This window comes from Callorhinus ursinus, unplaced genomic scaffold (assembly GCF_003265705.2).
Source record: "Callorhinus ursinus isolate GAN/ISIS: 27379988/994484 unplaced genomic scaffold, GSC_fseal_2.0 scaffold11, whole genome shotgun sequence".
NCBI lineage: Eukaryota > Metazoa > Chordata > Mammalia > Carnivora > Otariidae > Callorhinus > Callorhinus ursinus.
In genome coordinates, this window is record NW_027397073.1 from 35,838,701 (window position 1) to 35,865,154 (window position 26,454).

Genomic DNA, 26,454 nt, shown 5'->3' on the forward strand with positions numbered 1-26,454 from the left:
CTCACAACCCTGAGATCATGATCTGAGACGAAACCAAGAGTCAGACGCTCAACTGACTGAGCCACCCAGGCGCCCCAAAAGCATCTTTTGTGACTATGTGTGCCATAATGAGCTTTATCTTTAGACTTACATTTTAAATTTCATTTTTGGCGTACTTGGGTGGCTCAGTCAGTTAAGCGTCCGACTCTTGATTTTGGCTCAGGTCATGATCTCAGGGTTGTGAGATGGAGCCCCACGTGGAGCCTGCTTAAGATTCTCTCTTTCCCTCTGCCTCTGCCCCTCCCCACTGCCCACCCCTTGCGCTCATATGCTCTCTCACTCTCTTTAAAAAAAAAAAAAGATGTTTTTAGGTGACAGATGACCAATAACCAAATAAACTCATACCTTATTTGATAAATGCTCAGTGCAGAGTTCTATTTCTTAAGAAACCAAAGCAAACCAACCTGTGCTTGGAGTCTTAGCCCTTACTGGAACTAAAGCATAGCTCAGCAGGCTTAAGTCATAAGAAGTCTTTGAAATTTTCTTTTCAGCTCTTTGAATTTTTATATTTACATCGAAAAAATATACCTACATAGTATGTAAATAAAAACCCTTCTCACTCAGTGACTATGCTTAGGGATGGTGGGTTGGGAAGTGATTCTATGTGATTTGGACATTGACAGACAAGGGCCAAAGACTCATGTTTAACCCAGAGCTCAGCCCCTTAGTCCTGAGATCACCACAAGGCACCAAGCCCCTGTCTTCTCACTTATAAAATGAAGATTAAGACTCCTGTCCCGCTAGATCCTACAGAGGATCATCATGAGAATTTCAGATGATGTTAAAGGACCATCTGAGTGGAGAACGCCATATGCATTTTAGGGCAACATGAATCTCTAACCTCTAACATGTTCCTATCATCTTCTTTTCAGAGGCATTAGTTGGGTCAGAATGAAAAAATCCAGTCTAGAATTCCTATGTGGCATATGCAAGGCATGTTGCTCTAAGTCAGTGGTGAGTAGGGCCAGAATGCTCACACAGATGAAGAACAATCTAGGTGTGGCATGCTTCTGCATCTTTCAAGGTCCATGGGGAGTCTGACACAATGAACTACTTGATTCTAAGGTACTTTTTGGAGCCACAGATGTTGAGCAGGTGACTAAGCTTTGCATGCAGGGACCACTTCCCGTGGGGCTTCTCGTCACCCTTTCCCTCCATCCCTCTCCCACCTCTGCCAAAACTGTACTCTTGTTTTGGGGCCAGAGGGCAAAACCCCTCCAACAGGCTTCATGGATGAAGCCACCTCATAATCAATCTGTAAAATGTTATCTGTCTTTACAAGCAGGAAAGTTTACCCCTCTCAAATAAAAGCTGTAAATTTACAGACCATTTCTGAGTTACAAAAACTCAGTCCTATTTGAAGAGAATGAGACAAGAAGCATGCAGAGCACCACGTGTGGCTTCCCATTCCGGATCCCCCCCCCCAAAGCCCCGCACCCTGAAACCATGAACTATGCCCATGATGGTCCACTCCACTGCTATCATCCTTGCCAACCTGTCACAAGGCATGGCCATCTGAGCTCACAACGTGGGCACCTTTGAAAAGAAACAGACCAGGAATCTACAGGACACAAGTTGGATGGAACAGACCACCAAGTGCTGCTGACAAGGACTCCAAATGACTGTCCTCAGCATCTGGGGTGGTTTTACATATAGATTTTCAGCCCACTGTATACACTTCTCTCCATGTTAATTTCTAAAGCCATTAGCTACGAGCAGTGCTGAAGGGAACTTTACGTGCCCTTTGAGCACTGCCTAAGTTTCTTGAAGATCTTACACCACAAGGGGTAACATTTATGGTAGACATTCTCATACCTCAATCTGTTTAGAAGTTTTGGTCTTCCTTTCAACAGAGCTTGTTCTACACAGACGCTTAGAACAATCTGTAGATGGATAGCTATGTGGTAGAGAAGGATGTCAAGGCGGAGAGTGGCTTGCACATCACTCTCAGACTAATGCCTTCCTCTACTTCTGTGACAGGAGATGCCCAAAGGCATGGTCAGTTCATCCTCCAGTGATTCCATGAGTACCAGACTACTCGGGGCACCTCTCAAGATGGGGGCAGATGTTCCCTTAGGGGTATAGAGGAAGGGACATATCTTGATCACTCTCTTAAGGTCATCCAACTTATCCTGGGTTAGTTTCTTCTTCACCAGGCAGCCTCATGACCTACATGTGGCTCCCAGGTGGATCTCCATGATGACAGAAAATGCTTCAGCCAAATGAGGTAAGCAGAGCTCCCATGTGCCAGCAGGAGGAGGTAATGAGTTGGCAACCCTGTGTACCAGTCAGTCCAGGTGGACTGGCTGTCATGCACTGGTCCACAGAGCTCCATCATCCTAGTGAATGGACAGCATTCACTTGGGAAGATACCGGTGGACCCAGACTCCAGAACAGCATGGCCATCCATTTTGTTGCACCTCTGCTTTATAGAACCATTTCTCAGTTCCTACAGATTTTGTCAAAATTTATTACTTTGTGTGTATATATATAAAATTTCTCATGAGATTGTCAACCTTTTTATTCCTTCCTATCTACCTTCCTCATTCTTACTTTCTCCCAACCCAGCTGTGAGCTTGAGAAGGGCAGAGATCAGACCTTGTATCTTCATGGCATCAGGAAGTCCTGGTCTAGAACAGATACTCAATAAAAATGTTTGCTAAATGACTAAAAAAATGATGGCAATAGCATTTACTGAAATTTACATATCTATATATTATCTACTCCTATAAATATAAAATAATGTATATGTACATGTTTATATTTATATATTTTACCTATTTAATTCACACAGGCTTATTCTATTTAAAATCACCCTCAACTATGCCTTGCTACAAGTATCTCAAGGCTCTAACGATCTTATATTTACAGGATGGCACACCATTTGTTTCTAGTAAACGTTTGTGTTTTGGATTCTTTTCCATTTGATAAAGCACAGATTTTCTGAACAGATATTAACCGAGATATGACTATAAAAACACAATCTGTGAAGAAGGGCTCCTGGGGTTAAAAGATCAAATCTATGCCTTACCCCCAGGGCCACCTTGCCTGCGGACGTTCTAAGGGCCTCTGGGGTGGTGTTTTAAGGCTAGAGAAGAGATGGAGAGCAAGTCAGGGGAGGCTGTGTGGCCAGCAGGGAAGGGCGGGACGGTGGTGGGTACCTGCGGGGTTGTGACCCCTCCCACCTCTCCAGGGTCCCAGCGCCCCTCACAAGGGCTGGGGCAATGCTTACTTTTCACAGTGCTCTCCGACTTGGCTGGGCTTGAAGCCGGGAGCCGACTGGGAGCAGGGACTGGTGGGGGCCGACACGGGACTGCTGGTGCTCTGCACCGAGTGCCTGCGGCTGCGCCTGCGGTCCAGGCCCCGCTGCTCGCCCGCGCCGCCGCCGCCGGAACACACGCTGGCCCTCCTCCGGTCCCGGCGCCCGCTGGGGGGCGGCTCTGCCGTCTCATCGCCATCCTCCAGCCGCAGCGCCACCTGGAAAAGCAGAGAGCGCCCACGGCAGGGTCACACTTGACAGGCTCACAGAGACCTCAGGTGTGATCTGCATTTCACGCTCGCTCTAATGAGACTTCCCACTCTTTCCATCCTAACTCAGCTTCTCTGCAAGATCTTCACAACCACAAGGCGTGCCAGAGTGCAGTCTGCAAACTTAAAGATGCTTGCCACTGTCTATTTTCCCAGTCAAACGGGTAGGAAAAGGCCAACAGATATCCTGAGGAGGTCTGAGAAGTACTCCGCAATTAGACAGGCTCTTTACCCTGGAGCCCAGCACTGTCCTTTCTGGGGCTGCATCTCGCCTGGCCCACCCTTTGCTCTGCTCTGGTCCAGGAGGTGAGGTCTGTCCTGAATCCCAGCTGCAGGGAGCCCTCAAGTGCCTGATCATTCCTGAGCTTGCTTCCCAACAGAGCACAGCAAGGATCCTGGTCAGAGGCAAGAGCCACAAGAAGCAGGTGAACGGAACTGGCCTCACCCACGGATCACCGCACGGCCCAGTGCAGCAGCAAGGACCGCCTACGTCAGTGCCTCCACTTGGCACTGCGGCTCTGGGCCTACCCCCCTCCCCCCGCCCGGTCCCCGGGGGGTGGGGGTGGAGCCTGAGGTGACACTAGAGAGCCTGCATATGCCAGTCACAAAAATATATACCAGAGAGAGGCTTCACCTCTACATTCCTTTTTTTTTTTTAAATCTCCTCTTAAAAGTAATGCATATTTGTGCAGGAGAATAATTGCTTTACACTTTGCCACTTTGGATTTCACGTGGAAACCTGAGCCAGCTGGCACCACACCCCCATACCACTGCCCTCCTCCTGAGGGTATTTTAGTCCTGCTCCTTGTTGGCACCCTCTCCCGAGGCCCAGCTCTACCATCCCTTAATCTCGCTTCGTCCTGGATCCTGCTCCGTGGCCGCCTCATTTTAGGTTGTGACACCACCTGCCTGTGCTTTTGCATGGCTCCCTCCTTACCCGTGCCCACTCTTCTCGGCCAGGGGTGACACTCACCTGTGTCGCCAGCTTCTGTAAGTGATTTCCGTGCCTGCCCTCGCTAAAGCTAGACAGTCAGAAAAGCACACGCTGTCGATGACCAGACCTTGCCGGCATGCTGGCTATGCCACTCACCACCCAGGTGTGACCTGCAGCTAATTACTTGCTTTTTCTCTAGCTCGCCCCAGGAGGATAATAGGATTGCATTTGTGGGATTGTGGTAAGAATAGCTTCTATAAAGATGATTTATGTGGCTGGTACTCAATAAATAGGACTATCCTTCCCCAAGCAAAGCCATCAGGTGAAGGGGCCCAGGATGCCCACAAATTCCCCCATCGCCTAGAAGTGGCAAGCCTGAGCCCGTCCCAGCCAAGTCCAGCAGTCTCTCTGAACCGGCAACCGAGCAGTTCCACAGTCCTGCATCCCCAAAGGTGCCGATTCTCCGGCCCTGCAGGTACCCTTGGTCACATTTCACAACTCAGTCCTGACGGGTGAGAGAATGGACACCCAGATTGGCTGACCATGCAATGTGGTTTTCCTATCACCTGTCTATAGAAAACCAAGCAAGTACAGAATCAGTGGTCCCCTGTGTCCCAAGTTTTGGCACCTGTGCTCATCTAACTAGGTGAGCTTGACTCTGTCAAGGCCAGGTTGGCCACTCTCATCCCGCTTCACAGGGATGAACACCTGGGACAGGTGGCCTGTTTCACAGGGGTGTACCCTTCCCTTTATCCATCCTGTCTCCAGTTTCCTCCAGCTCCAGCTTTTGGGTAAGATCGATTTAGTGAAAACTCTATCTTTGTGCCAGATACATTTTATAACACATCCTCAGATATGGGGGCCAATTTAATAATATTTTGACTATTTGTTCTCCCAGAATTTACTAGTCTGACATAATTTTGGGAGGTTTGAGGTAATAACTGATAAGAGTTCAGAAAACGCGCTGTTATAAAATGTCATTGGGAAAAAAAATAAAAATATCATTGGAAAGTCAGTTTCCTAGTGGTCTCCCCTCCAATATCACTGCAGGAATAAAGAAAGAAATGATGCTTTTCGTTAATCACAGTTATCATCTCAACATTAACACTTTAAATGGCATTCTGTGGGAAAGTTGGAGACTGACTGTACATCTAATGAAGGACGGTATTTTTAAATATTTCTAACCAGTTTTTTTCCTTCATTTGTAGATATAAAAATTCTAGACCATTTGAACTTATTCTAACCTGAAGTATTGATTCTGCTTCTTATTAAGCACACATTTGGAATGATAAGATTAGGGGATAAAGTAGAGTTCAGATATTTCTAATTCCTTGTCTAACCTCAGAGATCCAAGGATCAAATAGCTTGCCTCTCACAGCCCCTTTCAGAGAGGAGCTTTGTGCTCTGTGAGCACAAAGCAAAACTCACTTTAACTGCCTTTTGTCAGAGAAGATGGAGACAATCAAAAAGTTTAAATGAAAAGAAAAATCTGGAAAAATTATCAAAGCAACCCCATAAAACAAATTTTAATGGGGGCTTTCTAAAGTTCAGAGCCTCGGCAAAACATCTCTCTCTTCAAAAAAAAAAAAAAAAAAAAAAGAAAGAAAGGGGTGCACGGAAGGGTAGTTACAGAGCACAGAATCCCAGTCGAGTCAATGGCAGCCTCGGGCTTCACAACGAGCGAGCAACTGCATAACATGAAATTTGGGCCTGGTGTTCACTCATGATTTTGTTTTTACAAGAAGAATCATAGAATCACCAGTATCCACTGAAGACAGGAAGAGAGGCTTTACTTTCCCCCACGCAAGGCTACGGTGGCAGTGCCCAATTCTTCAGATTCTAGGGGGCACAACAAATTAGTCAGGAATATGCAGAGCTAGCAAAGGCCTGGAGAGAACAGCACTTACCACACCTCTTACCCAAACCTCCAGTGTCAGATCTAATTCACTACATGCGCAACGAGCGTCCTCCACCAAACCCAAGATGAGATCAGTGATGTCCCAGAGAATCTCTACAATCTCCCTAATGAGGAAGCGTTTCACTTGCTGGGCCTCTCAGCAAATATCTTCTAATTATTTTAATTAAATGTAGAACACTGTTTATACACTAAAACCCAGATGAGGAGCAAGTGGTTTCCAAATCCAGCACTGAATGCATGCTTGCATACTCAACCCCACCTTACTAGGAAAGCGGTTAGAAGCAGTTTAGGGTGCTATGTGTGACAGCTTCCATCCATCGTTGAGGCCAGTGAAGGATCTGGACACTCTCTTCAGGCTTTTTTTATTATGGAAATTTTCAAACATACACAAGGTATGAAAGAGTGTGTGCAGACTGCAATGTGTTTATTATCCCTGATAGTCCAACAAGTACCGACCCCATCCAGTCTTGTGTTATTTATAATCCACTCCCCTCCCCCAACCCCAGACTTTGAAGTAAATCCCAGATCATATCATTACATCTGTAAATATTTTAGTATATATCCTTAAAAGATAAGGATTTTTAAAAATCATAACCACCATACCACCGTTCCACTTAAAAGAGTTTCTTAGTATCATCAAATATCCAACAATGTGAACATTTTTGATGGAAGTCAAAAGCTACCACATTTCTTCAAGTTTATATTATATTACTACTAACATTGTGACAGGCAGCCATCTTTACATACTAAATACAGTCTTTCTCCATATTGTTATCTCATACCTTCTTTTTAATCCTATACATACACATCCACACCCATCCACCTTGGTTCAGCTTTTACGTGAAGTCAACGCTTGTGCTAGTACCATTTCAAGAAGCAACTATACCAATGGCAGCTTGTAGGAGATGGTCACAGTGCTAGGCTCCCAGAGAACCATGCCTCCCTGTTTCCTCACTCTTGTGTAGCCCCCTCCTACATTGAGCCCATTTTCTATGGGACTTGCTTTGGTCAATGGGACATCAGCAAACATCCTGCAAACAAGGCTTGCAAAGTGTTTGTATATTGGGATTGGCCCTTCCAGAAACGCTACCACCATGTGAAGAAGTGCAGGCTAGCCTGCTGAAGACACAGAGCCCAGCCAAGAGCCAGCACCCAATGCCGAACCAAGTGAATGAGGCCATCTTAGACCATGCAGCCCCAGGCAAGCCACCAGATAACTGCAGCTGCATGAAACTCTCAGCTAAACCAGGCCTAAATGTCTGACCCACAGAATCATGAGCAAAATTGCTGTGTTAGCCCACTGTTCTTGGCTTACTTACTATGCAGCAAGAGTAACTGATATACATTTTAAAAATCACCTATGACATGAAAGAACTTTAAGAGATTGGATGTATTAGTTAATTATTCTTAACATTAATAGCTACCTCTCTCTTTTAGAGACTCTGGACCCAATTCCAACACTGGGGAGTCAAGCAATTCTCGGACACGAGCAGGGTGTCTAGGAATTAAACTCAGTTCAACTCAGTTCTGACACTATCTCCCCAGAGCTAGCATAAAAGACTCTAAGTTACGAGTTCAGTTTTACAAGACTGCCCCCCACTACCTCCCACCCCAATTCAGATGCCAGTCACAAGCTCCAGGCTGTTACCTGTGCTTCTGACCAACCAGACTGGAGGTTCCATCAACCTCCTCCTTAGGTTCAATGAAATTGCTGGAGTGGTTCACAGAACTCAGGGAAACACTTACTTACATTGACCAGGTTATTAAATGATAGGATAAAACATATAAATCAACAGCCAGATTAAGAGATACATAGGGCAAGTTCCGAAACAAAGGAGCTTCTGTCCTCATGGAACTTGGTGGAATGTAGGAGCATTCTGCTTCCCCGAGAGTGGAAGCTCTCCATAAAGGACCAAAGAGCTGTCCTCTTGGGTTTTTATAATGTAGTCATGATTGACTAAGTCATTGGCCACTGGCTGATCCAACCTCCAGCTCCTCCAATCCCAGGAGGTCAGGGATTGGGACTGAAAATTCCAACCACTTAATCACATAGTTGGTCCTCCTTTGGCAATCAGTCCCCATCCTTAGTGCTTTCCAAAAGTCACCTCACTAACATAACAAAATATACCTTTATCACTCTCAACATTTAGGAAATTTCAAGGGTTTGGGGAGCTGTGAGCCAGAAATAAGGATAATGACCAAATATATATTTCTTAAAATAAATCACGTTATCACACTCTCACCCCCAAAGTCTTCAGCCTTAATACGCTTTTCCATTACCAGGACCACATTTTTAGAACAAAAAATTAGAACATATAATCTGATAAAAGATTTCGTATTCTGATTTGTGAATTTATGTATTTGAAAACTCATATGAAGCTATAAAAATTAAAATGAATTTAATTAAACAGGAATTAAATCACTTCTCTGAAGTGGAATTAAATTACATTGAGTTGGGCCTGTCCCCAAAAAGTCCAGGACATGTGGTCACCAGATATCCTCTACTTTTAGGAAGAATTCTAGAAGGCCAACCAAGTTTTCTGCAATTATTTGAAAACATTTGTAGTCTTTTGTGAGGAAAAGCCTGGCTCTGCTTACAGGTCTCCTTGCTGCCCCTGAATATACTGAACTTAGTTGTCCTGTGGCAGTAAATATTTTTCAAAACATTCACTTTCAGAAAGTAATAAAAACCTTGACTCTGCCCAGTATCTCAAGTATCAAGCTGTCACCTTAAGATAATACTCAAGGCATCTTTCCTTTAAAATAGCTGCATTCTGATTATGATTAAATCATGCCCTTCCTTCAACCTGGCATCTGGCAAATACAGTCATAAAACAAGTGATATTTAAAAGAGACCTTCAGTCGAGCACTTACTGAATGTCTACCCTTGACAGGCACACTGCTGGGCCCTGGGGCCAAAGAGAGAAATGAGACATGACTCAGAGTAGCAGCTCAAAGGAAGCCAGATAGACAAGTACGTCCTGAGGACTGCTCAGTCCAACATATGGTCATAGCAAGTTCTCTTTCATAAGTTGTGAGCAAAGAGCAGGGGACAAGCAGCAGGAACTCCTTTTATCTTGTCACGAAGGCCTTGTGGGTGGGGGGACATCTATGGTGACTCCTACAAGAGTAGGACTTTGCCAACTGTTGAGAACAGGAAGAAGAACTCTAGGCAAAGAAGAGAGAGTAAAAGAAAACCCCTGCCCGCCTCCACGAAGATCTGCCTTCCATGTTCCAGAGACAGGAGAGAACTTCAGAGACATCGTAGGAGTGGCCAGAGACAACGCCACAGGAGCATAAAGGGCACAAACTGTGTAGGTCCCTGTACCAACTCAAGGTGTTTGGGCTTCATCCCGCTGGCCACAAAAAAGGTTTTTCATGTATTCATTCACTCATTTGCTTACTCGAGTTTGTTCTCCTAAATGGAAGAATGGCATAGTCAGATCTGACTTTCAGGAGGGTTCTTTTTTTCAGTTGCTGGGAGTTAGGCAGGGCGAGAAAAGAGAGAGGCCTCCATGGGGTGTAGCCCCCGCAGGATGCCAACCTCTCCAGGCTCAGATCATGCTGCTCTCCTAGATTCTATCCCTCCAGTCATACGCACCTCTTTTTGACCCTTCACACCTGTCAAGCCAGAGCTCCTCCACCGCTTTGCCCTCCATCACTGTCTTTCTTTAGGTCATCTTCTCAGAAGGGTCTTCCCTGCCCCCGCCCTCACTTTCTCACCCCTGCTCCATCCTGTCTCTCCTCATAAACCTGTTTGGAGCTTCAGATTCTCAGCTTATTCATGAACTTGGCCACTGTCTGCACCCCATTAGAGTGTGCACTCCTTGAAGGCAATGACCTTGTCTGTCTAGCTCACTGCTATGTCCTGGGGTCTGGAATAGTGCCTGGAACATAGTAGGTGCTCAATAAAGTTGTGCTGAATAAACAGATTCACAGAAGAACAAAGTAATGAGAAGATACTACAATAATCCAGGTAAGAACCACCAGGACCAGAGCTAGGTTGTCAGCTATCAGATTTCTAAATGGGGGGGAGGGGGCGGCCAGGGGGGGGGGAAAAAGAGTCTAGGATAGCTCCAGGTTTGTAACATGGGAGACTCTACTGCTTATAGAAATGGAGAAATGAACAGATGATACAGGATTTTTATTTTCTTCATGGGAGAAAAATAAAGTTCAGTTAGGGCTGGTTACATGTTATGTGCAACCTCCAAGCAGCTATGCCCAATATAGAGTGTCCCAGGCACCATTTTTGTCCCTCTGTACTATTACATTTAGTTGCTGGAGGAATCAGGTACTTGCTTGTCATAGACTACAGTTTTAAAGTTCCTTGGATGGAGACAAAACTTCCCTATGTATTTTTAGCCCCAGCAAAGTATATGATATATAATAGGCCCCCAAGAATGAATGTAACACAAGGAGAGAAGCAGGCAGAGAAATAGGCAGCCATGGGCCTTGGCAAAAGCTCAAGGTCAAATATCAGCCACCAGGCTCAAAAGCTGCTGAACTCACTGGGTAAATCGGAACAGGCCACACAGACTGAGATAGGAGGTCTGGTAAGGAAATCCAACACTGAAAGGGAGGTCAGAAAAGGATCCAGGGGAGAACACTGAGGAGGAATGATCAAAGAGATATCCTGGAGCCATTGGTATATTTAGCCACCAGAAACACAGAAGCAACACACAAGAGTCATCTCATGAACACTAGCATCATTCTTTCAAAATGCTAGCAAAACAGTGATGCCCAAGCTGATAAAGATGGCATACAAAAAGAAGAAGAGGAAGAGAAGAGGTGGACGGAGGATGAGGGGGAAGCCAATCTTACACTTAAGAATACTTTTGTACAAATCCTAAATAAGTTAGTAATAAACAGAATTCCAACAACATATTTTAAGAAAGAATACATCATCACCAAGTGGGTTATAGTCTAGGAACATGAGGATGGTTAAAAAAGTAGAGAAATGAATTAAATAACCAACTCAAAAGACTAGAAAAAGAATAACAAAGTAAACTGAAAGTTAAAGAAGAAAATTATAAAGATAAAAAATTGAAGAGGAAGGAACGCCTCCAAACTCATTTTGAGGCCAGCATTACCCTGATGCCAAAACCAGATAAAGACGATGACAACACACACACACACACACACACACACACACACACACACACACACACACACACTCTACAGGCTAATATCCCTAGTGAACATTGCTGCAAAAATCCTCAACAAAATATTAGCAAACCAAATTCAACAATACATTAAAAAAATCATACACCATCATCAAGGGGGATTTATTCCAGGAATGCAAGGATGGTTTAACATCCACAAATCAATCAACATCTTACATCACATTAACAAAGGATAAAAATCATATGATCATCTCAACAGGTACAGAAAAAGCATGTGACAAAATTCAATATCCATTTATGGTGAAAACTCTCAAAAAGGTGGGTATAGAAGGAAATATCTCAACATAATAAAGGCCATACATGACAAACCCAAAGCTAACATCACACTCAATGGTGAAAACTGAAAACTTTTCCTCTAAGATCAGGAATAGACAAGGATGCCAACTCTCATCACTTTTAATTAATATAATATTTGGAATCCTAGCCACAGCAATTAGGCAAGTAAAAGAATAAAAGGCATCCAAATTGGAAAGGAAGAAGTAAAAGTATCACTATTTATAGGTGACATGATACTATATAAAGCCCTCAAGCCTCCACCAAAAAAAAAAAAAATTAGAACTAATAAATGAATTCAGTAAAGTTACAGCATATAAAATTAGCATACAGAAATTGGTTATGTTTCTATCTACTAATAATGAGCTATCAGAAAGAAAAATTAGATAACAACCCCATTTACAATTGCATCCAAAAAAATACCTAGGATTAAATTTAACCAATGAGGTGAAAAACCTATGTTCTAAAAATTATAAAACCCTGATGAAAGAGACTGAAGATGACACAAATAAATGGAAGGATATACCATGCTACTGGACTGGAAGAATACTGTTAAAATGTCCCTACTACCCAAAGTAATCTACAGATTCAATGCAATCTCCATCAAAATACCAATGGCATTTTCACCAAAGTTGAACTAATAATCCTAAAATTTGTATGGAACCACAGAAGACCCCAAATAACCAAAGCAATCTTGAGAAAGAAAAACAAAGCTGGAGTTATCAGGCTCCCTGATTTCAAACTATATTACAAGGCTACAGTAATCAAAACAGTATGATACTGGCACAAACACAGATACATAGATCAATAGAATAGAAATAAACCCATGCCTATGTGGCCAATAAATCTCTGACAAAGGAGGCAAGAATATACAATGGAGAAAAGACAGGCTCCTCAATAAATGGTGATGGGAAAATGGGAGAGCTACATGCAAAAAAAATGAAACCGGACCACCTTCTACTACCATACACAAAAATAAATTCAAAATGGAGTAAAAACTTGAATCTAAAACCCAAAACCACAAAATTCTTAGACGAAAACACACAATAACTTCTTTGACATCAACCTTAGCAGTATCTTTTTGGACCAGTCTCCTCAGGCAAGGTTAACGAAAGCAAACATAAACAAACAGGATTACATCAAACTAAAAAGCTTTTTGTACAGTGAAGGAAACCACCAACAAAACAAAAAAAAAAAAAAAAAAAGGCAACCTACTGAATGGGAGAAGATATGTGCAAATCATACATCCAATAAGGGGTTAATATCCAAAACATATAAAGAACCTCCAAAACTTCCCAAACAACCCAATTAAAAAATGAGAAGACTTAGACATTTTTCCAAAGAAAACATACAGATGGCAAGCAGACACATGAAAAATGCTCAACATCACAAATCATCAGGGAAACATATCAAAACCACAGTGAGATATCACCTTACACTGGTCAGGATCAGCTGTTATCAAAAAGACAAGAAATAACATGTGTTGGTGAGGATGTGGGAAAACGGGAACCCTTGTGCACTGTTGGTGGGAATGTAAATGGGTGTACTCTGGAAAACAGTACAGAGATTCCTCAAAAATTTAAAAATAAAACTAGCATATGACCCAGCAATCCCATGTCCGGGTATTTCTCCAAAGAAAATGAAAACACCAATTCAAAAGAGGCATAAGCACCCCTGTGTTTATTGCAGTTTTATTTATAACAGCCAAGATATGGAAGCAACCTGAGTGTCCACTGACAGATGAATGAAGATGTGGTATATATACACACTGGAATATTACTCGACCATAAAACAGAATGAAATCTTGCCATTTGCAACAACATGGATGGACCAAGAGGTTAAAATGCTAAGCGAAATAAGTCCAATAGAGAAAGACAAATACCATATTATTTCACTTATATGTGGAATGTAAAAAACAAAACAAACCAACAAAACAGACACGTCGATACAAGAAACAAGGTGTTACCAGAGTAGGGATGGGCTCAGAGGGCAGGGGAAATAGATGAAGGGGATTGGATTAAGAGGTACAAACTTCCAGTTATAAAATAAAAAAGTCATGGAGATGTAATGTACAGCATAGGGAATATGGCCAATAATATTGTAATAACTTTGTACAGTGACAGATAATTAGACTTATCCTGGAATCATTTCATAATGTATAAAACTATTGAATCATTATGATGTACACCTAATAGGATATTGTATGTCAACTCTACCTCAATTTTAAAAACAAGTATTGAGGGGCACCTGGGTAGCTCAGTAGGTTGAGCGTCTGACTCTTGATTTTGGCTCAGATTGTGATCTCAGGGTTGTGAGACTGAGCCCTGTGTCAGGCTCCAGGCCACATTCAGTGGGGAGTCTGCTTGAGATTCTCTTTCTCCCTCTGCCTCTCCTCCCTGCATTCTCTCTCTCTCACTCATTCAAACCAAATAAATAAATCTTTAAAAAGTATTGAGCTACAAACAGAAAAGCAGTGCAAATCATACATAAGTCAAAATTATTATTTAAAAAACCCCAGCAAAATAGACAAACTACTTGCTCATCTAGAATTACAAACAAAAATTATGAACTATCAAAGGGAAAATATCTACTGAAACAGAGGAAATCAAAAACATTCATAGGAGATTATTTATACATCTCTTTGCTAATCCATTTAAAGTCCAAAAGAAATTAATGATTTCCTGGTAAAATATAATTTAGCAAAATTGATCCCAGTAAAGAGTTACCGAAGATTTCCTCCTGCCCTCTGCACATGCATGCACACACACACTCTCTCTCTCTCTCTCTCTGTCACTCGTTCTCCTCACACAGGCCCACACAATTCCCTAGGGGAATTCTATCAAATCATCAGAGAGGAGACAAATTTCTAAATATTTTTATAAAGCAAGTGGGGCGCCTGGGTGGCTCAGTTGGTTAAGCGACTGCCTTTGGCTCAGGTCATGATCCTGGAGTCCCGGGATCGAGTCCCACATCGGGCTCCCTGCTCAGCAGGGAGCCTGCTTCTCCCTCTGACCCTACCCCCTCTTGGGCTCTCTCTCTCTCTCTCAAATAAATAAATAAAATCTTTAAAAAAAAAAGCAAGAATAAAACTCATACTTAAACATAAAAAAGTATTGCATATACACACAAAAAGGAAAGTACAAGAACACTCATGGCAACACTGTTTGTCACGGCAACAGTACCACAAACCAACCAACATCCATTACCAGAACAGCGGGTAAATAGTCATACATTCACCAGCAGTGAAAATGAATAAACGAGAATGCCACACAGTAACATGGGTAGGTTTTTTCTATTTTTAAGTAGGCTCCACGCCCAGCATGGAGCCCAGCACAGGGCTTGGGCTCTCGACCCTGAGATCATGACCTGAGCTGAGATTTAAGATTCCAACACTTAACCAACTGAGCCACCCAGGTGCCCCAATATGGGTAGGTTTAAAAAAAAATAAGCAAATGATAAAACTGTAAAAGAGTACAAATGATATATTTCCCATTATAAAAAGTTTGAGAACAGACATAATTAAACAGTATGTTGTTTAAGGATACAGAATAGGAGGAAGGAGTTAAAATAGCTGGGCTTTGACCTCTTCACTCCTTTTACAGAGCAATGCCTCTGGAGAAAGAAAAAAGTCAAGTGACTCTTTCTCATCTTTTGTTAAGGATGCCAATAACCAGGCCACCTAATAAATAGCCTAATGATATTTGCTAAAATGAGAGCTCTTGTTTCTGGAATGCCCTTACCAGGACAGGACTGTCTAGGGATCACCTGGCTGAGGATTACCTGTAGTAAATAAATGTAGATGTATGGGCTCGTGAGCCATGACTCTTTGAGCTATGTAGTAGAGATGTCCCATAATGGACTACTCCTCACTGGGCAAGGGGACCTGTGATCCCCACTTGGAGACCTCGCCTCTTCTGGGCCAGAGAGCACACGTCTGATGCATGAAGAAAAGACCTAAGACAGACCCTTCCCTGTTCCCTCTGCACCTCCATAGTCTATATTCTTGAGATTATTAGCATAACTAGATTAGCACAGCTAGATAACAAGATCTCTGATCTGTCAACTGATCTGATAATTTGATCCTTTGTGTTAGCTCACAGAATAAGTGATTTTCGGGTAAAAGTATAAAGAAAGGAACAGTGCTGGGAATTAGTGGGATGACACCAGGGAGGGCTATGAAGGACACTTCCGAGTTCCTAGTAATGTCCTAATTCATAAATTCATGAGGTTATCAGTCAGGATTCTCCAGAGAAACTGAATAAATAGAATATGCATGGAGATTTACTATAAAGAATTGGCTCTAATGGTTGTGGAGGCTAACAAGACCCAAGATTTGCAGTCCAAAGGCCTGAGAACCAAGGGGGTTAGTCTCAGGTGGAGTTCAAAGGTAGTGGGCAACCTCTGTCCCAGCTCCTTACCATCAGGCAGAGAGAGTTTGTTCTACTCAGGCCTTCCACAGATTGGATCAGGCCTGCCCACACTGCAAGGGCAATCTTCTTTACTCAGACTCCCAACTCAGATCTTCATTTCATCCAGAAACCCCCTCACAGACACACTTAGAATAATTTTTGACCAACTATCTGAGCACCTTGTGGCCCAGTCAAGTTGACACCTAAAATTAACCATCACAACAGGTAAAGGATTTATTTTATTATTCTTTAAATAACACACAGTTGCTGTATTTGTGAATGATGTGACCTTGATACTAAAGGTTTGAAGCAAATGCAATTGGATAAAAGGAAGATGATGAACACAGAACAACTTTTGAAAAGGCCGGTGTAAAGGGGAAGAGGGAGATGGGCAGGTAGCTTGAGAGTCAGGCAGGCTGAAGGGAAGGTACAGCCTGAAACAGGAAGTTTCCTGGAGTAGGTATCCAGGCCACTTCTCAAAATTCTCTCCCAGTTGGCTCACTAATGGGAAATTCACCTGCATTATGCAGTCTTCCAATATACACTGACTACGTAGAATCCAAAGCCGTATTCATGTAACCCTCTGGTTGAGCAGAAAGTCTCAGAGATGGGAGGTCTGACTGGGGGGAAGGCGCTAAGGTAAAAAGGTATCTGTACTGGGAAAAAATCCACCTTCCACCTTCATGTCAGTGAACTGTCTTTAGCACCTTCCTTCTCCATCTCTAGGATTCTTACATTAACCTCTCATTTAGGAGCCATAAGAATACACTCCTCCACCATCCATTGGCTTCCCAATGCCACTTACCAGTGGTAATGAAACACAAAAAGCAGAGCAGATAACTGGGGAAACTGAGGCTCAGCTGGAGAAGATGCCCAGAGCAGGGACACGAAGAGTTGGCCTGCTGGGTGGGGCTATGGGAAGGTTTAAGCTCTGATAACAAGGATCTCTGGTTCAGTTTCTTCTGATCCCTCCATACAAAGGCAATTCTGTTCTGTCCCTCAACTGTCACTTTTTATAACAATGACTTATAGCAAATAGTGAATTACACATCAGTCTCTCCACTTCTACCCCGTAAAATCACAATGGAGCCTCTTAACTGGGAAACATCCCTCCAAGGACTCTAGCCATGCACACAAAATTTATGAAAAAAGCTGTCCATCATAACAGCATTTCTAATTGCAAAAAGTTTGGAAATCCAAATCTGGAAAAAAAAAAAAGGAGTTTGGCTGTATGTATTATGGTACATGCATACAGACAGAATATTGTGTTCCTAATAAAATTAAGTTCTTGAAGATTTAATGATAAAAAAAATGGCTCCAACATATTTACCAATAAAGATTCAGTACACAACACTGTATATAGACAACTATCTCCATAGTTAAGAACATACACCTAGGGTGCCTGGGTGGCTCAGTCGTTCAGCGTCTGCCTTCAGCTCAGGTCATGATCCCAGGGTCCTGGGATCGAGTCCCACATCGGGCTCCCTGCTCGGCGAGAAGTCTGCTTCTCCCTCTCCCACTGCCCCTGCTTGTGTTCCCTCTCTCGCTGTGTCTCTCTCTCTGTCAAACAAATAAATAAAATCTTAAAAAAAAAAGAACACACACCTATATATGTATAAAAAAGGCTAGAAAAAATGGACCAAAATGTTAACCGTGGTTAGTAATAAACCATGGGTGATTTTTTTTCCTCTTATGCTTATATTTTCAATAAGTACATATCATTTTTATAAGCGGAAAAAGGAAAGATTAAAAATGTATATCACTGTGAATAAGACTGATCAGTTAGGTCAGAAGTGGAACAATACTGGGAAAATATATTAAAATTTATATTTGATAAGGATCTAGTATCCAGAATAAAGAATTCTTACAACTCAAGAGTAACAAAACAACCCAATTTAAAAATGGGCAAAGGATCTGAACAGACATTTCTCCACAAAAAAAAAAAAAAAAAATTAGAAAAATGGCCAATAGGCACATGGGAAGAGGCTCAACATCATTAGTCACTGGGGAAATGCAAATCATGACCAAAATGTGTACCACCTCACACCCACTGGGCTGGCTATAATTTTTTTTTAAAGATTTTATTTATTTGAGAAAGAGAATGAGAGAGAGAGAGAGAGAGGGCACATGAGAGGGGGGAGAGTCAGAGGGAGAAGCAGACTCCCCGCTGAGCAGGGAGCCCGATGCGGGACTCGATCCCCAGACTCCAGGATCCTGACCTGAGCCGAAGGCAGTCGCTTAACCAACTGAGCCACCCAGGCGCCCTGGGATGGCTATAATTTTTAAACAAGGACAATAATAAACACTGAGGCAGATGAAGAGAAACTGGAACCCTCATTACACTGCTGGTAGGAAAATAAAAAGGTACAGCCTCTGTGGAAAATGGTCTGGCAGTCCCTCAAAGAGCTACACATCAAGTTACCATATGACCAGCAATTTTACTCATAGATATACAGCCAAGAAAATTGAAAGTGTACATCCACACAGAAACTTGTACACAAATGTTCACAGCTGCATTATTCATAGCCGCCCAAAAAATGGAAATAACCCAAAAGTCCATCCAGTGATGAACTGATAAACAAAACGTCGTGTTATCAATGGAACATTAGCACAAAAAGGAACAAAGTAGATACATGCTTAAAACATGAACCCTGAAAACATGTTAAGTGACAAATAGTCACAAAAGTCACATGTTGTACGGTCCCATTTATAGGAAATGTCTAGAAAAGGCAAATCCATAGAGAGACTAGATTAGGGTTTTGGGGGTATGTAGTATGCAGGGCAGGGAGAAATGGGAAGTGTCCGCTAACAGGTATGGGGTTTCTTTTTGGGATGATGAGTACATTCTGGACAAAGTCCTCAAGGATAGCCTAGTTCACACCACTATGATGGGTAAGCGTGTGTCTAAAGTAATAAGCTTTCCCGTTTTGTCACACGTCCAAGTGGAATCAGAGCTCCAGATTCTGCCCCCTTCTGGCCATGGAAGGAAACTGGGAGAGTGAGGATCAGCAAAAAGGAATGTGATTTGCTACTCGTAAAATGTGCTCTAACCTTCAGAGTCCACACAAGAGTCACATCAGGTAAGTAAACTTTAATAAGGGGGCATTTGACTTAAAACTAACCCACAGGTAACAGTTTGAACTCGAGTGAACAAGGCCACAAAGCCATGATGTGTAACCCAATCAAGGCCTCCTTCATGGATGTGCCATGGGTGTGATGTGCAGGGCTCCATGCTCCCACTCTGCAGGGCTCTGTGCTTGCTTTAATACTCTTTGGCCAGCTTGAAATTCTTATTAATTTTATCTTTAAATTTGTGGGGGTTTTTTTCATTTATTTTTTGAGAGCGAGAGCGAGCGAGCAAGGGGACGAGCAAAGAGAGAGGGACAAGTAGACTCCACACTGAGTGCAGAGCCCAGCACGGGGCTTGATCTCACGACCCTGAGATCACAACCTGAGCCGAAATCAAGAGGCGGATGCCTATCTGACTGAGCCACCCAGGTGCCCCTAAAATTATGTTTTATAAGTGAAGTCCAATGGGACAATGGAGCATGTGCATGAGTAGGGGAAGTAGATGCAATATGCACGTGTGCCAATCCTTGCACACATTAGCAGAGAGTGCTGATAGATGCACAAGAGACGGGAGTTCAGTGAGAATCAAAATGAGTACAAGGTTAAGTGTGTTCCCTTGTAACTAAGGAGAGGCATGGACAGCCCTGGAGCCCTAGAGGCCTTCCATGCAAACCAAAACTGGCTTTGAATGCACAGAGATGGCAACCCAAGGGTCCTACCATATCCTTTCTTACCTGGGTTACTCTGCTGTACTAGTAAACCACTTACGCTGAAATGACATAGAAAAATTGGAAAGATGAGGCAGCCCACAGTTCCTTTTCCTTCCAGCCCTCCCTTACTCATCAGTCAATTGAAGATAGAGTGTTAACAGAATGAACACATATCAAGAAGTGAAGTAAAAAATAGAGTTCATCTTGTATGGTGTTTCCACTGTTCTGGCAGGAACAAAATACACAGGCCTGTAGGAGCTAGGAACTGGAAATGGCATAGGATTCTGCGTAGAAGTTAAATGCTCTTATATTTGCACTTTGAACTGGCATTACATGAAGTAAAAATGAACGGTAAAATCTATGCTGATATTTTAAATTTTTAATTATTTCCTTACAATGGCGTTAAATAGCAAATAAAACACCAAGGCAAAAGAGACCGCAGAGGAAAGGGAGGAGCTGTGTGGTATCCTGAACAGTAAGCAAGCGACCAAGTGTCTCCTCCAGCAGGGGTTCTCGCCTTTGAACACCAGGAGCACCTGGAGGCTTGCAGCACGCAGACTGCTGTGCCCACTCTCAGAGTTTCTGATTCAGGAGGTCTGGGGGCAGGGGCCCAGAACCCACGTTTTGTAAACTCCCAGGTGTTGTGGACGCTGCCACCCCACACTCAGAACCACCCGTCTAGAATGTGTTCACCTCAGCCTCTGACAAGCTGCACGATGCCATCCAGAAGGTACATGCTGTTACCTCGTAAATGTTCAGTTGCTCCACCAAGTCCAGGTCGGTCCCTTTCTTGTTCAAGTGCCGCTGGGACACGGCCGCAATGCCCAGTTCTTCCAGGCAGTCCACCACATCGTAGAAGCTGTCTTGGTCTGGCAATCCAGACAGAGTCTGAAGAAAGAACAGGACATGAACATGTTTTAGGGAACTGTCTCAAGGCTCTCAAAGCATTTTTTTTTTTTGCAGGGTAGCCAGTGGCCAGGATTATAACTATATGGGACAAACCAAGACAGATGACCAGATCATTGGAAAAAAACTCCTTTAGTGTGATAAGCAGAACGCACCCCAAGAGCCCACCCCTGGTATAGAGGTTCTGTATAATCCCTTCCCCTTGAGTCTAAGCAGGACACTCCCATCATTGAATTACATTACACGGCAAAGGCGAAGGGATTTTACAGATATTCAAGACCCAAATCAGCTGATTTTGAGTTAATCACAGGGAAGATTATCCTTGGTGGGCCAGACCTAATCAGGCGGGCCATTTAAAAGCAGGTTTAGGCATTTCTGGGGCTCAGAGACTAGGAGACAGATTATCCTGCTGGCCCCAAAGAAGCAGCAAGCCACCATGAGTTCTCCAGCTGCAAGGAAATGAGCTCTGCCAACAACCACAAAAGCTTGGAAGAGGGTCCCAAGCCTCAGACCAGACTCCAGTCCTGGTCGACACCCTGACTACAGCTCTGTGAGCCTCTGAGCAGAGGACCCCGCTAGGCAGTGCCTGGAGCCTGTCCCAGGGAAACTGTGTTGTTTTAAGCTGCTAAATTTGTGGTAATTTGTTACATGGCAATAGAAAACTAACATGCTCAGTGATTAGAAACTCCTGTTAGGATCAATCTACCAAAACAGCTGGAGTTATAACAATGTAATGATTCTTTTTTCTTTCAATTTGGTAGGCCTTCCCCTGGGTCTATGAAATTTGGGAAAATGTGAGAAATTTCAAAGCAGCAACCAAGAGACGAAAAGATAACCCAAGGGGTGAGAAAAGCTGACTTCTCTTTGAATTCTGTGTCTCTTAAAAGAAGGTTGATCTCTCAGACAGGGCTTCTGCTCAGAACTGGAGGGACCCTAGAGGTGATTTACTGCAAGCCCTTATCTCGTGAGTCGGGAGATGAGGCCTGGGGAGCGAAGGGGTTTGCCTGAGGGAACGAGAAGTTCCTGCAGACCTGGGGCAGAAGCCTCGCCTCTCCTCACACACTCATGCTTTTGCACAAATTATTCTGGCCTGGAATTCCAAACACAGGTCTTTACTCCCTATTTCATTGCCTTTGTATTTCCAAAAGCCCTGCATATAAATTTCAAAATTATTCTGAACTTGCAAAAGACCAACACTGTCTTAAGAACGGTTCACAGCACCAACTTTTCCAACGCTTCTATTTGGGGGCTATTAATAATTGGAAAGAATGTCTATTCATCACCCAAATAATGGCTTTTTCCTTTCAATGCTGAACAAAGAGGACACAACTTACTGCTGTTGAGATCAGAAATGAGTGAAAAATAACAGGGATGGGATGACTTAATTAATCAGGGGCCCCAGCAAGGATCCAGAACAGGAGGCTGTGAACCAGACTCCGTAATAAACAGGTGCTCACACCTAAGGGGCCAAGTGCAACAGAACACGCCAGAGCCTGCAGGTGCCAGGTAAGGCAGCATCTCTGCATTAGCGGACAACAGTCCCCTGAGTGGTCCCTGGCTCCCGACCTAAACGAAAAAGCATGCAGCCTTTCAAAGAATCTTATCAGAACAATCCCTCTTCTGGTTTTAGTGAAAACCCTTGAACCTGTTAAAAGATGAGGAAAAGAAAACGGGACCCCAAAGCCAGGGTAGGGCTGGTGAATGGAGGTGCCCTGATTGCGGGCTCTGCCAAATTCTCCATTTGAGGAACCTAGGTAGGTTGACATTTAATGTTGGATTTAAAACCTTCTACTCAACTGTGGGGGTCACGATGAGCCATAGAGGGTCCTCCTCATCTCTTCTTTCCCTTCCCTTGTTCTTTCCTCTTTTCCCTGCTGAGAGTCAACTGCAGTTCTTACCGAAGTTTCCAGGGGGTTAAATTCCAGGACCTAATTCCCATTGCCTTAGCAAGCCCAACCATGATGGGCAGGGGGGAATTTCTATTAATTAAACAATTAGGTTCAAAGAACCGAACAGACTCAAGGAGACTTGCTCAATAATAGGTCATCTGTCATTTCCACCATGAAAATTTGGGCTGGAGCCAAGCCCACGTACACCCCCTTCCATGTGTAGCTGCAGGGAAGATGGCCTTTTGCCACCAACAAATACAGGTGCTTTTCTTCAGTTGCAGGGAAAGAGGACTCTCCATCCTAGAAACACATTCACCTATTTTCAGTTGATTCTCTAACATGCTGGGCAAATTGTGCCATGCCCCCACCACTCCCTGGGTCCTGTCCTCCCATTTCTACCCTGATACCTCACAGCTAAACTGCCTCCTTCTGGCAAAGGTGCAGCTACCCCCGAGAAGTCTGAGAGGCAAACATCTCTTGATGCCTTCACTTTCCGATGACACTCATGACCCGCCCCCCGCCGCTTCCTGCTTTCTCTCAGACCTCGTCTTGGCAGGACTGGTGACATGTCAATCTTCACAAGCATCTCTCCAAGGGCGAAATTTCTGTCCTAAAAGACATTTCCTTTCCCTCTCCTGGGTTCTCATTGATTGCATCAAATCTTTCTTATAGGATGCAACCAGTGTGGCAAATGCCAGTGCACAAATTTTCAGAGCAACATTATTTGTGAAATCCAAAAGCTGTAAAAACCCATCTCCTTCAATGGGAGAATCCACTGTGGTGTAGCTATGTAACAGAATATGACGCAGCAGCAGAAAGGAACAACCATTAATACCCTCAGTAACACATCAGCCTCAAAGGCATTATGCTGAGTGAGAGAAGCCGGCCTCAAAGGGTTACCCCTATCCTGTATGGTTCTATTTGACACTGATGAAATGACAAAACTATAGTGCTAGAGAATGGTTGCCAGGGGTAGGAAGAGGGAATCGGAAGGTCACTATAAATGGCTAACATGAGGGAGATTTGGGGGAAGATGGGAATGTTCTATATCCTAACTCTGAAGATTATGCATAGCTATACGAGTTTTACAACGATACAGCTGAATTTTTTTTTTTACAAGTTTCTGGGACAGTAATTAACAATAAATGAAATGTAAAAATAAAGGTGAATACTCAGCATGAATCCTATCCAGGTTACTTACCCCCCTTCGCTGAAAGCTCCAAGCCAGCCTCACAATAACAGTAATACCCCTTGTGACTCATGCCCTCTCATCTGCCTCTTCCTATTCTATAAGGTGGTCAGTACTTGAGCCTCTCAAAGTGGGGGGGTTCCCACTGAGGGGATTTCAGCTGGATTAGTGCATCACAGAACGTCAGCTTGCAGCATGAGAAATGGTTAGTTTCTGATGTTCCTTCAGACCTGACAACACAGGGTCAGGGGGTAGGAGCAGGAATGGAGGGGGATTACTCTGGATCTTGGAAACCCCCCATTAATGTCCCTGTTTAACAGAGAGCAAATGCCAGTCTCAGAACCCTAAGCAGGCTAAAATATAGCACCCTTGTTTTGTCATAAAAGTGTTCATATTTCGAATTCCATGTTACTGGTCCATCTTTCATTTTGTTGAAAGAAAACTTAGAAAAGCAATATAGTAATTGCCCAGATTTCAGAGTCTGAATTTTTTCCAGACCCATATTAACATTTCAATTTATTTCTTTGTTTGGGATCTCAGAAGATTTTACTCACTGGGGCAATAAACAGGCCTAGCATTCACCAAAGGAAAACAAACCCAAGGTGGGTGCCAGTGGTTTATTTGACCTTTTTTGAGGAAAGGATGACATTTAGAGTAACGTCCATAGGACCTTCCTCAACTTCCCCTGAGCCAGAGCTAATAAAAGATGAGACAGAACTGCCAGAAGAGAAAGAGTAAGTGAGGAATTCCTGGACATTAAATGCCATCTGAAGCCAAGGAGAATGTGACACGCGCTGGGTCCTTGCCAGTGACTGGCAGCAGACTGCCCACACACACCCGCCGACGCTGCTGGGACCATCAGGCCCAGCATGGCCTCCACCAATAGGATGGGTAGCATTACAATGGAAAACCCCAGGCAAGAGGGAAAAATCCATTTTTGCTGAAGTCCACGGTTTCCAAAACAATGTCACTGACTGAAAAGGACAGGAAATAGATGACCTTAATCTTAAAAAGCAACAACAGAAAATTGCTTTAAAATTACAAGGTAAGGTCAACTCACAAAGACATCTGAAAACATAAATAGAATTCTTAGGGTTATCCTACAGAAAAGTACTGCCCATTCCCCACCAGGACTGTAGAAGAATTTGTGGGTCCTCATCAACAGATGGCATTTCATTAAAAAGCAATGCCTGCCAATGAGACCCGGGGGGAAAATGTTTGTTGTTTTACTATATATTTCTTTTCATCTTAATAGCTTTAATGTCCTTCATGTTTCCACTGGGTTCTTAATATATTGAGGATTGTATAATTTTCTACCCCATTGTTGGCAATTTCCCAATTTGCCACTTGCCCTTAGCATTTGTTTGTGGTTTTCATTTTACAAATAAGATCCTTTTATAGTTTTATGTCCTTCCCTTTGGATTCTTTTTGACAGGTTTGATGAGTAACATACCCTTCACCTACCAGAGACAAATTAATCTTCACCTCTACTTCGCATTTTTCTACTGTCTGATGTGTTACACTGAACTCTAACCTGTCTGAAATTCATTTCAGTATCTGTCAAAGGACGTATTTGTTTATTTCCATTTAGCACAGCCCCATCCGCAATCATGAATGATGCTAAACCATCCCTACTGACGGCAGTCCTGGGGGAGTTGTTGCATGCGGTGAGGTCTGTCTCAGAGGTCCTCTGCCCCCATCATCTGTCTGCTGAGGAAAGAGCCAGGACCACATTGTTTTAATCCTTAGAGTTTGCACAACCGTTTAATATCTAGTAGAAATTACTTCTCATAATGCTTTGTACTAATGTGTCCCCCGTTCATCAGGGGAAATGTTTCTCTAGTTGTACTTCATGAAGAGATGCTGAACCTTCTCTGAAGAACCACCCATCACTGCAATTGGTACTGTAGGCCTATGCCCAGCCGCCTAGGGAGGAAAGGCAGGCCCATGGGGTGGTTACTGTGATTCCTGAGGTCTAGGGCGGAGCCATCTGAAGGACATACCCCCCTCCAACCGCAGTTTCAAGGAGAAAGGGACTCCGGTCCGGAGAGTGGGCTGTCCCAGGGCAGCATGGGGTCAGCACCCTCTCCAGGGAAGGATCCTTAAGACGACTACTGCCCTCCCAGCTGGTGACCAGGGGGGATGGGCTGGGAGGGAAGAGAGCACAAGGATGATATCACCTTCATAAAAGGAAGATGGGACCTGCCCCCAGCAGTCAGAATTCAATAAGCAGTGGAACAAGAGTGCCTTCAATTCTCCTGGACTGTAAGCTATTTTCTTAGGGTAAAACTTGCGGATTTACATTCTTTTTAAAAAAATTATTTGAGAGAGAGAGGAAAAGAGCAAGCACACATGAGCAAGGGGAGGGCAGAGGGAGAGGGAGGGAGGGAGGGGGAGAGGGGGGAGG

General features: G+C 43.5%; 1 protein-coding gene across 5 annotated transcripts in view; it reads right to left on the bottom strand.

Moving 5' to 3' along the window:
• FHOD3 (formin homology 2 domain containing 3) overlaps positions 1 to 26,454 on the bottom strand; it is a 449,329-nt gene that overhangs the window by 139,894 nt on the left and 282,981 nt on the right. For all 5 annotated transcript variants that reach the window (XM_025886682.2, XM_025886681.2, XM_073898306.1 and 2 more), the window contains exons 9-10: positions 20,808 to 20,951; positions 3,272 to 3,516 (exon numbers count right to left, since the gene is read on the bottom strand). In XM_025886682.2, coding sequence (XP_025742467.1) covers positions 3,272 to 3,516; positions 20,808 to 20,951 — 389 coding nt within the window. The remainder of the gene's footprint in view (positions 1 to 3,271; positions 3,517 to 20,807; positions 20,952 to 26,454) is intronic.